Source organism: Aulonocara sp. 'chitande type north' Nkhata Bay, linkage group LG7, assembly GCF_057382095.1.
Source record: "Aulonocara sp. 'chitande type north' Nkhata Bay isolate Kocher_YH1m ecotype deep benthic linkage group LG7, A_spYH_male_GT1.1, whole genome shotgun sequence".
NCBI classification, from domain to species: domain Eukaryota; kingdom Metazoa; phylum Chordata; class Actinopteri; order Cichliformes; family Cichlidae; genus Aulonocara; species Aulonocara sp. 'chitande type north' Nkhata Bay.
In genome coordinates, this window is record NC_141350.1 from 28113535 (window position 1) to 28126031 (window position 12497).

Below are 12497 nucleotides of genomic sequence, written 5' to 3' on the forward strand. Positions count from 1 at the left end.
ACACTAAATAATTTCTGGAAATACATAATAGATATTCATTGATGATCCTTAGATGACGGCCTTTAGTTTTCCTACAATATGTTGCTGGCCTCTTCTGGGCAAAATGATAAACTGCAGCCATGATATTTACACAAACAGCTTTATTTCAAGCATTTTCTGTATTTATCTATATCTATGCATCTATAGAAAGCTATCATGCATGAACAATTCAAATATACACATAATTATCTAATAATTCACTGGCTTTACCAGAGCTGGCATGCTAGATTCTTGTTGTAGTACCACGTCACTGTGTATCCACTGAAGTGAAATGGTTTTTAGGCCTTTTTCTCGATGAACTGTCAGTTTGGATTGCGTGTACACAGTCCGAGCTGGTGTGTCTCATCTCTTCTGGAGGTAGTGTATGAGGACTTTCTCTGAGCTCAGAATGTGACTGGGTCTTTTGAAGTCCAGCGACTGCAGTTTCTGGATGCCTACGTACACACACATGCAAGCACACACAAAAAGGGAGGTGTTTAAACTGCCATGTCAACCAGACTTTATTATATTTATGCACATCAGTACACTCTTTTTCAAGAATATAGCAACAATGAAACTTTTTACAGTACATTTGATTATAAACCAACTTGAAGTGTAAGTCGTTTAAATCAGCTTTTTTATACCTCTACAGTAACAGTTTCTGAAGTGTGTAAAATGTGTTGCATAATGATAGAAATTCATTGGAATAAATGAACTTATTACTGCTTCTGAGTACAGTAAATTATTACCGTTCACATTAAGACTTCTGTTTCAATGTTCTTAGTTTCTCAGTCCAGAAATAAAAAGCCACGATCATGGGAGTTGCCATAATGAAACTATTTGTTTTCAGGTTACTCTGGATAAGTTTAGAAAGGCCCTGTAGGTTTTTGTCTCATGGTAGCCTGGCCTTCAGATTCCCTGCACCAGCAACCGTGGGTGTGATATTTCATAAAGAGTTTGAACTTTGCACACAGCCTCTGGAGGACAAATGGTGTCACTGCCTCTATGGATGCCCTTTTCAGGTTGTGCTGCTCTCTTCAAACAGGAAAGAGCTGCGTCTAGACTGAAGAAAAAACAACCCAAACTTAAAAACCTTTATTTTCACGGGTTTACATTTAGGCTACTGTCTGTGTGTATAAATGGACTGATTCTTATATGGTGCTTTTCTACTCTACCTGAGCACTCAGAGCACTTTTATACAACTTGCCTTATTCACACCCATTCATACAAGTGTTTTTTCTGTGCTCTTTCTATCTAACATTCACATACATTCATACTCCAAGATCGGAGAACAACGTGGGGTTTGTATTTTGTCCAAAGATGTTTGGCCTGCAGACTGGACCAAACCAACAACCTGCTGATTAGCAGAAGACCTGCTACAGTGACCCAGTGTGTGCAGGTGTGTCTGTGTGCGTGCATGCACAGGTGTGAGAGTTTGTATGTTTGTGCTTTAACTTCAAGGTTGACTCTTTATGACATTTTGTTTTGTTGTTTTTGCTATAAGACATTGTAGACCTTCCACCATCCATCACATTTCTATCACTAATACATTTCAGGGTTGTGGGGGACTGAAGTCTATCCCAGCTGCCATGGGGGTGTAAGGGAGGTACACCTTGGACAGGTCACCTGTCTGTCACAGGGACCTACACACTGTTCTTTTTCTTTTTTTTACAGTAAATTATAAGCCCATTGTAATGAAATGTGTTTTATAAATAAAATGGACACTGATACTGGTAAATGGACTGGTTCTTACACATCACTTTTAAATTCTACCTGGGCACTGAGAGTGCTTTATACAACTTGCCTCAGTCATACCCGTTCATCTAAGCACTTTTTTTCTATCCTTTTTCTACACAAGTACTTTCTATCTAGCATTCACACTTCCATGGATGCATCGGAGAGCAACTTGGGCTTAGTTTCTTGACAAGGATATTTGGCATCCAGATCAAATGACCTGAGCCACAGCCAATCCATATTGATGCTGATGCTTTGGAAGCCTGTGTTCTGGCTGTCATGGCCGTCATCTCTTTGCCTCTAGCCTCAGCACAGGTATAGGTAGGTGGATCAGTGAACTATGTATATCTTGCCAGTCAATATGCAATTCAAGTTCTCTGAAATTAAGATACCAATCTGGAGCTGTGGGCCTCAGGAGGAGGAACGCATCAGACCATGGTTAAAGAATTGCCAGAGACTAGCAACGTGGAAGTGGCCACAACAATAATCGGGTAATGAATGTCAGAGTCTCTACGCATTTTTTAAACCACATCCCGATCACCTCTCTGTAGTGCTGTGTGCATGAGCCTGATGTACACGACTTCCATAACTCGAGACGGAATTTCTCATTTAGATGTTACTACATGTGAGAACCAGAAGCTGTAAGAAGAGGAGAGCAAAATAACCAACACACCTGATTTTAAGTAATATAGAAACTGCATAATTTTCATACATCATAATGATGGATGATGGATTGAAATGCCCTGCAGGTATGCTGGTGAAAGCCATTAGAGAGAATCGTAATCCTTGATTTATACCCATGGGCCTTGTGAGACAAAAGGTCAGCAGCAGAAGATTGTATATAGATTTCAGGACACTGAACACTGTAACGAAAGATGATTCACCTGGCCTACATGTGTGGAATGATTTCTACCATTAATGGTTGCAAGCACAAAATTTACTTGTGTGTGCAACCTGTTTTACTTATCACACACAATGACGGATGTTTAGAGAGTAATTTGGGATTCTTTTGCTCAAGGACTCTTACCAGAGTGGAGGAGCAGGGAGTCAAACCATTAACATTCTGAGTATTGTTAGGAGCAGTTTGGTTTGGGTTCAAGGAGGGAGGGAGCATATATTAGCCAGGGGAAACCTACACACAGTAATGCCAACTACAGTTTATTTAACTGGAACTTGAGGCCATTAAATGCTGCAAACTGAGAAGGATAATTTGACAGGAGAATGCTTTACAGTGTACTGACAATAACGTGCTTGCCGAGTTATGGACAGCAAACCGAATACAGCAGAACTATAGAGAGTAGCTCAGCTTGCCTCTTTTGAGTCTGATAGTAGTGTAAGCAATAAATATTGTCTTTCCAGTTTTCCAGCAGGTTCCTGGTCAGTTTCAGTGCCCAGGAAAATATGATTTCACAGGAACTGGGACGATCAACCATTGAGCTAAATACTGTAAAAGAATGTAATGGAGAGTCTAAGAGCAATGGATGGATGCCAATGACGCCGGCATACCACTGTTTAAAAGGTATATATGATCTTGCCGGATAAGACAGTATGGAGTGTTTGTTGCAAAATGTGTTAAACATGATATACTTACTAAAGCTAGCTGACACAGAGCTGCTGGTTAGAATACAGTGGGGCAAAAAAGTATTTAGTCAGCCACCGATTATGCAAGTTCCCCCACTTAAAATGATGACAGAGGTCAGTAATTTGCACCAGAGGTACACTTCAACTGTGAGAGACAGAATGTGAAAAAAAAATCCATGAATCCACATGGTAGGATTTGTAAAGAATTTATTCGTAAATCAGGGTGGAAAATAAGTATTTGGTCAATAACAAAAATACAACTCAATACTTTGTAACATAACCTTTGTTGGCAATAACAGAGGTCAAACGTTTACTATATGTCTTTACCAGGTTTGCACACACAGTAGCTGGTATTTTGGCCCATTCCTCCATGCAGATCTTCTCGAGAGCAGTGATGTTTTGGGGCTGTCGCCGAGCAACACGGACTTTCAACTCCCGCCACAGATTTCCTATGGGGTTGAGGTCTGGAGACTGGCTAGGCCACTCCAGGACTTTCAAATGCTTCTTACGGAGCCACTCCTTTGTTGCCCGGGCGGTGTGTTTTGGATCATTGTCATGTTGGAAGACCCAGCCTCGTTTCATCTTCAAAGTTCTCACTGATGGAAGGAGGTTTTGGCTCAAAATCTCACGATACATGGCCCCATTCATTCTGTCCTTAACACGGATCAGTCGTCCTGTCCCCTTGGCAGAAAAACAGCCCCATAGCATGATGTTTCCACCCCCATGCTTCACAGTAGGTATGGTGTTCTTGGGATGCAACTCAGTATTCTTCTTCCTCCAAACACGACGAGTTGAGTTTATACCAAAAAGTTCTACTTTGGTTTCATCTGACCACATGACATTCTCCCAATCCTCTGCTGTATCATCCATGTGCTCTCTGGCAAACTTCAGACGGGCCTGGACATGCACTGGCTTCAGCAGCGGAACACGTCTGGCACTGCGGGATTTGATTCCCTGCCGTTGTAGTGTGTTACTGATGGTGACCTTTGTTACTTTGGTCCCAGCTCTCTGCAGGTCATTCACCAGGTCCCCCCGTGTGGTTCTGGGATCTTTGCTCACCGTTCTCATGATCATTTTGACCCCACGGGATGAGATCTTGCGTGGAGCCCCAGATCGAGGGAGATTATCAGTGGTCTTGTATGTCTTCCATTTTCTGATGATTGCTCCCACAGTTGATTTTTTCACACCAAGCTGCTTGCCTATTGTAGATTCACTCTTCCCAGTCTGGTGCAGGTCTACAATACTTTTCCTGGTGTCCTTCGAAAGCTCTTTGGTCTTGGCCATGGCGGAGTTTGGAGTCTGACTGTTTGAGGCTGTGGACAGGTGTCTTTTATACAGATGATGAGTTCAAACAGGTGCCATTCATACAGGTAACGAGTGGGGGACAGAAAAGCTTCTTACAGAAGACGTTACAGGTCTGTGAGAGCCAGAGATTTTCCTTGTTTGAGGTGACCAAATACTTATTTTCCACCCTGATTTACGAATAAATTCTTTACAAATCCTACCATGTGAATTCATGGATTTTTTTTTCACATTCTGTCTCTCACAGTTGAAGTGTACCTCTGGTGCAAATTACTGCCCTCTGTCATCATTTTAAGTGAGGGAACTTGCATAATCAGTGGCTGACTAAATACTTTTTTGCCCCACTGTATCTCATCAAGATCAGAGAGGCTAAGGACAATTACAGGAGGAAGCTGGAGTGGAAACTCCAGCAGAACAGCATGAGAGAGGTGTGGAGGGGCATGAAGACCATCACTGGATTCAGGCCAACCGACAGCAGGGGAACTGAGGGAGGTGAGAATAGAGCCAATGAGTTGAATCTGTTTTTCAATAGATTCGACACCACAGTGTCTGCTCCCACCCCCACAACCTCACCTGCAGTCAGCCTGGAATCCAGAGCCACACCACTGTGCCAGCCTCTCTCTTCACATGTTGCCTCCTGTGAGATTCCTGACACCCCTCCCCCACCCATCACCTTCACTCAATACCAGGTTGAGATGCAAATGAGGAGACTTCACTCAGGCAAGTCTGCTGGACCAGACGGAGTGAGTCCCCTTGTCCTCAAGGCCTGTGCCCCCCAGCTGTGTGGAGTCTTTCATAAACTGTTTATGCTGAGTCTGAGTCTGCAGAGGGTCCCGATGATGTGGAAGACATCATGCCTCGTCCCTGTACCAAAGACGCCTCATCCCAGTGGCCCCCAGGATTACAGGCCCGTGGCACTGACCTCCCACATCATGAAGACCCTGGAAAGGCTCATCCTGGACCAGCTGCGACCCATAGTAAGACCACATCTGGATCCCCTTCAGTTCGCTTATCAGCCTCGTCTCGGAACAGAGGACGCCATCATCTACCTGCTCAATCGTGTCTACACCCATCTGGACCAGCCGGCGAGCACTGTGAGGGTCATGTTTTTTGACTTTTCCAGTGCTTTCAACACCATCAGGCCGACCCTCCTGGGTGATAAGTTAGCAGCGATGCAGGTGGATGCTTCTCTGGTGTCCTGGATTGTTGATTACCTGACAGGAAGACCACAATATGTACGTCTCCCACAGTGTGTGTCTGACAAGGTGATTAGCAACACAGGGGCACCACAGGGGACTGTCCTCTCCCCCTTCCTCTTCACCCTCTACACCACAGATTTCAGCCACTGCACAGAGACCTGCCATCTTCAGAAGTTTTCTGATGACTCTGCGGTGGTTGGATGCATCAGCAGGGATGATGAGACAGAGTACCGGGCTGTGGTCGACTCCTTTGTCACGTGGTGTGAGCAGAATCATCTGCAGCTCAACGTGGCAAAGACCAAGGAACTGATCGTGGACTTCAAGAAGACCAGGAAACACTTGACCCCTGTTTCAATCCAGGGGGTCAGTGTTGACATTGTGGAGGACTATAAATACCTTGGAGTACACATTGACAATAAACTGGACTGGGCTAAAAACACCACAGCACTTTACAGGAAGGGCCAGAGTCGTCTCTATTTTTTGAGGCGACTGAGGTCCTTCAACATCTGCCAGAAAATGCTGAGGATTTTCTATGAGTCTGTGGTGGCCAGTGCGATCCTCTATGCTGTTGCATGCTGGGGGAGCAGGCTGAGGGTCGCAGATGCCAACAGACTTAATAAACTGATCCGTAAGGCCAGCAACGTTGTGGGGATGGAGCTGGACTCCCTCAAGGTGGTGTCGGAGAGGCGGATGCTGTCCAAGATAAAGACAATGTTGGATAACACCTCCCACCCACTCCATGACATGCTGGTCAGTCACAGGAGCTCGTTCAGTGAGAGACTGAGATTACCGAAAAGCACCACTGAACGACACAGGAAATCATTCCTGCCTGTGGCCATCTCCCTGTACAACGCATCCACTTAACACACTGTTTGCTGCTACAACTACACATGTTTCTTTTCCAAATATTTATTTATAAGTGACTTATGTATGTATGTATGTATATATATGTATATATTGTACTATTCTTAGTTAGTGTATTGTCTGTCTTGTCTTAATGTTGGTTTAAAATGGAGCACTGTAACAAAAAATAATTTCCCCCAGGGATCAATAAAGTATTCTGATTCTGATTCTGATTCTGATCATTTCAGTTCAATTCATTTTCATTTGTTCCAATTTTGAAGAGAAATCTCTTCACAACAGCCAACCAAATGATCAACACTCTCCAGGAGGTCGGCGTATCAATATCCAAGTCTACCATAAAGAGAAGACTGCATGAAGGTAAATACAGAGAGTTCACTGCAAGGTGCAAGCCACTCATAAGCCTCAAGAACAGAAAGGCTATATTCGACTTTGCTAAAAAACAAACAAACAAAAAACATCTAATAAAGCCAGTTCTGGAAAAAACATTCTTGGTACACATGAAACCAAGATCAGCCTCTACCAGAATGATGGCAAGAAAAAAGTTTGGAGAAGGCGTGGAACAGCTCATGATCCAAAGAGAACTACATCATCTGTAAAACATGGCAGAGGCAGCCTGATGGTTTGAGCGTGTATGGCTGTCAGTTGCTCTAGGACACTCGTGTTTATTGATGATGTGACACAGGACAGAAGTGGCTGAATGAATTCGGAGGTGTTCAGAGACATACTGTCTGCTCAAATCCAGCTAAATGCAGTCAAATTGATTGGGTTTCATAATGCAGATGGACAATGAACCAAAACCTACAGCCAAAGCAACCCAGGAGTTTATTAAAGCAAAGAAGTGGAATATTCTTGAATGGCCAAGTCAGTCACCTGATCTTAACCCATTTGAGCATTTCACTTGTTCAAGACTAAACTTCAGACAGAAAGGCCCACAAAGAAAGAGCAACTGAAAGCTGCTGCAGTTGAAAAGGAGGAAACCCAGCATCTGGTGATGTCCATGATTTCAGGACTTCAGGCTGTCATTGCCAGTGAAGGACTTTCAACTAAGTATTAGAAATTAACATTTTATTGTCAGTTATTTAATTTGTCCAATTACTTTTGAGCCCCTGAAATAAAGGGATTGTCTTAAAAATCCTTTAGTACCTCACGTTATTATGCAATCTTTTTGTTCAGCCCACTGAATTAAAGCAAAAAGTTTGCACTTCAACTGCATCTTGGTTGTTTCATTTAGAATTAATTGTGGTAATGTACAGAACCAAAATGATAAAAAAGTTGCCTGTATCCAAATATTTATGGAGCTAACAGTAATAACTGCAGTTAACTCAGAAAGACCAGTTGAAGAAAAAGAGTCAAAATAAATATCACTGGTCATGTAAATAGCAGTACATGATGTTATGTCTGTGAGTAGCTTTTTCCACATGTGACAGACACCGGGGCACATATTTTTTGACATACAAATGCACAAACACACAGACATCCATACACGCAGATGCACATGAATACTCAAAAATAGTAGCATATAGCAATAGTCAGTAATATCAGTAGGATTATTCCAGCTTTTGATGAGCACCATTGACAGTAACTACAGTCAGAGGTCCAGGGAATGAACACGTTTATCTAAATTGATCCTATAACCCACTCAATTTTCTTCCACTAGGCTATCAGAAGTCCACGACAGATTTAGCTCTACTAACGAAACATAAAAAGAGAGAAGCACAGAAGAGCAAAAGAGAGAAGCTCACTGACCACAAGCCCTCACAGACTCACTGGATGGATCACCATACCAAAAGAACTCCTCATTCGACGATCAGTTTATAGACCAAAATGGATTCTAGTCCATAATATCTTCCAGTCTTCAGTAGTCCAATGATGGTGTTTCATGGCCCAGAGAAGCCTCTTTGTCTTATTCTGATGTCTTAGTAATGGCTTTCTTGCTGCATCTCATCCTGTCAAACCTACAGCTCGAAGGCTTCCTTTCACAGTTGAAGCTGAGACTTGCTTACTACGACTACTATTAAGCTGTGAGCTGCCTATCACGCAAGCTGTTAACTCTCAGAAACTTGTCCTCTGGTTCAGTTTTCTGCTGCTTCTTTGAGGTTACTACTGCAGTGATTTGGCACTATATAGAAAGAACTGAATTTAACTAAATTATCCAAAAATTGATTATGACTGCGGAAGTAAGTTGTAATTCAGCTCTTCACTTTTTTTTTACCTGGTGCTGAGTGGCAAACTTTTGAAGTTGAAGTCTTGAAGCTGTGAAGTTTTGAAGCTCCCATTCTTGAGGGGGTTTTTTTTGTTTGTTTTTTGCCTTTTGCTTTTTTTAATGACTTCATCGACAGCTACATTTTTTCCTCTGTTTTTTTGACCACAACAAAGAATGGGAGGGAATCTCAGTATTTTATTTGTTTCTATAATGGCTGACATCCCATGTAAACATCCCATGGAACATGACCACATGGTAAGTAACACTCTACACTCTCTCTGTAGGATCTACAAAACTTCTTCAGTCATATTCAGTAAGGGCTGACTTAGACTTTATCGTCCTGTGAAGGAACGTTTCTATGGCTTGAATATTAAACTGTTAGAATGCACAGAGGGAGCTTGTCTTTGCTGTTGCAATTTGAAACCAACATGTTGTTTGGATTTCTTCATCACTTGAGGCAGAGGTCCTCCAAATGACTGTGGCTGTGGTGAATGGATGTGGATAATTAATGGATTTAGGCCATCCTGCGACCAATTACTGCACACGCAGCTGAGCACTTTCATCTATTTCAACTCCACTGACAATTTCAGAAAATCTTTCATTTTCTATTTAATCTCTTTATTGTATCATATTAAACTATGACTGTCTGAGACCTGATTTTTTTTTTCATTTTTTACTTATCTATACATGTATCTGTCTATTTATGGCTACTGTAACACAGGAATTTCCCAGCACGTGAGATAAATTGGGCGTGGGGAGTGGTGGGGGGTAGAGTTGTTGATATTTTTTGGCCCATTGATAAGGCACTTCAAAGTTGGGTTACGTGAATGCAATTTTATTCCATTTTGAATGGAAACAAGTTATTCTCTGTTTATTTTTTGTACTTTTTGGTTTTCTTTTCTGTTATTCTCAAGTTGGTATGAGGAATCCATTTCTTTTTTAGTACCCATTTCACCTACCTCATCTCTTCCTTATATATCCCTTTAGAATAACTTTGCTTAAGGATACTATGTTAATAAGTCTTTCAGAAACAGAATGAGATAAAATCATGCCATACTGTACCTCGGATCACTGCATACCAGCCAAGGAGGCACTGCTTCAAAACACTGTTGTTGTCCTCTGAGACAAACCTCCTGCCATCTGACAACAAAAATTGGAGAAGACACTTTGTGCTAACACTGATCTTCTTACATGTATGATTCTCAGATGTACTGTAAAATAAAAAAGTCAAAGCTAACACAACTAACAGCTGAACTCAAGAGCTTCTACGGGAGATCAAGTGTGTTACTGATATGTTTTAATAAACATATGGTTCTGGGGCGCACAAGAGAAATGAGAATTATAGGAAGTGACATGTATAACCAGATTTACTTATTTTAAACAACCCTATCTCAACAAGCTTGAATCATAAGATGTTCTTTTTATTATTCCAAAATACATTGTGAAGATTTGTGTTACAAAATTATACAAAATGTAATGCATATGCAATAACAGTAAACTGAGTGCAGAAAATTGAGACATATTATTAAAAAGTTGGGATGATTGTTTTTTAAAAAGTTTAAATTAGAACTAAAATGAGTTTGACATCCCCGATATAGAGAGAAAAAGCGTCTGTGTTGTGGTTAAACTCACGTTTGCCCTTCAAGTACATCATGGACTGAGGGCCCCAGTGGATATTCAGCTGAAGGGGAAATACACAACAAATGTTTCCTGGTAAAATATGTGTTACAGAAAATCAGTGGAACAAGTGAGTGGCTATGAGTTTTACCTTCTGCGCATAACAGTAGTCAACAAACAGGCAGATGACTAAAGTACATGTCCAGATAACTGCCACTTTCGTCATCTGGGAATAAAAAGCAAACAAAAAAAATGTTTGTTGTCCAATATTTTGTATCCTGTACATCAACATGCCAACATTGTAAGAATCAGAAAAGTGTGTTAAGCTTCATATCACTTTATCATGCCGAAGAGCTGAAATTGGCACATGTTGAATGTATGTTGCATATTTTATATACATGTATCTGTAAATAAAATGTTTTCAAAAATCCAAGAATAGGTCAACAAAGTTGTTGCCTTTACTTTAATATAATTCATCCATTCATCCATTCATTAGTGACAAATCAGTAACACAGTAGATTAAAATAATTGTGTCTATTAGTCAAAAACAATGCAACTAGTAAAATAATTGAAATCCAAATATAAAATAATGTAGTAGTTAAAGGCATGAAAAAATGTCATACACACACACACACACACACACACACACACACACACACACATATATGTGTGTGTGTGTGTGTGTGTATATGACATTTTCACTAAAAAAATACTAAAAAAGCTGATGAATCTACTTTAAATAGGATGCCCCCAAAGAAGCAAAAAAAAACCCCAAACTAATAAAAAAACAACACACACACACACACACACACACACACACACACTTATTTCCACTTACTATATCTGCTGTAGCGATAGCATTCAATCCAGTTGCAGCATGTGTGAGTGTGGGTCAGAAAGATATTCCAGTCTGCTTATATCTCCAATGAAAAGCAGGAGTAACACGTTCGATCCAGCCCCACATGAAGCCTGGCAGGACTCCTGTTTACTAAGAGCTAAAAAACAGACTGACGTCAAGACTGTGAGGTGCAGTGAGGAACATCAATCGTGGATCTGTTATATGAGGTCTATAAGTGGTGTGTTTGTGTGTGAATGTGTAACATTGTCCCAGTGAGTAACAGATATTTTATATGTTTACTGTTTTATTGTTGCTATTTTCATGAAATGTTTCCTAATATCAGAAATTATTATTCCTAAAAGTTTCTGTCATTCATTATCATTTATTGTGTCATTCGTTATCTGAGTCCATGGCCCTAATTTTCAGTTCATACATTCTAATAAACTGGAGATTTAAATGTTATACATGCATGACTTCATGACTTTCATGTGTGTGTGACACATGAAAAGAGGTAATTTTGCAATTTCGTTGACCAGGTGCTGTCCGCCGTGCTTGAGCATTTCTGCAGCATTTCTGCAGACACCATGTCCAGACCCGGTGATTGTCCAAGTCAGTGGCTCGGTTGGGTGTACTGAAGGCGAACGTGCTATCGACTGGACACTGGTTCAAGGTGTCTTTGAAGTGTTACAAACAAAAAAAAACATTATAGTAAATGTACATCTGAAAGGAATGGCTTTATATGGCTTTATATGCCACCACAACTACCTAAACTTTATTTACACACAAGCTGATTATTTCTTTGGACAGTGTTGCAGACTCAATGTGTGTAACACTTTCTTTTTCAGATCTAGTTGCTATCGGGAAAAGAAAACAGCTCAGAAGATTGGCTTAAAGTAGACATTGTAAGGCGTTGTGGTGTGGATGTGGAGAAGAGAGGACCCAAACAGAGGTTGGTGAAGGATGTGCACATTTTTTTAATGTAAAGGCAGGATGAACAAAACATGAGACTGACTGGCTGAAGGGTGAGCTAACTCAACTGGAAAACTGGCATGTGGGATTGACGATAACAAGACAATGAACTGAGGGAAACTGAGAGCTTAAATACACAGGCTAATGATGATGATGATAAGAGACTGGTGAG

The 12497-nt window shown here is 41.1% G+C and overlaps 1 protein-coding gene across 1 annotated transcript; it reads right to left on the reverse strand.

Moving 5' to 3' along the window:
- Positions 1-203: 203 nt before the first annotated feature.
- LOC147325325 (spexin prohormone 2-like) lies at positions 204-10810 on the reverse strand. The gene is made up of 4 exons (XM_086302441.1): positions 10670-10810; positions 10534-10582; positions 9964-10041; positions 204-473 (listed from the first exon to the last, which is right to left on the reverse strand). Exons 1-4 carry the CDS (start codon positions 10808-10810, stop codon positions 382-384), a joined length of 360 nt encoding a protein of 119 aa, XP_086158567.1. The 3' UTR covers positions 204-381.
- Positions 10811-12497: the final 1687 nt, after the last annotated feature.

Coding starts and splice junctions, on each gene's coding strand:
- LOC147325325 (XM_086302441.1), bottom strand. CDS start 10,810: ATGTTGATGTACAGGATACAAAATATTGGACAACAAACATTTTTTTTG. Junction 10,042..10,533: donor GATGTACTTGAAGGGCAAAC/GTGAGTTTAACC, acceptor TTTTGTTGTCAG/ATGGCAGGAGGTTTGTCTCA. Junction 474..9,963: donor CTGGTATGCAGTGATCCGAG/GTACAGTATGGC, acceptor GTGTGTACGTAG/GCATCCAGAAACTGCAGTCG.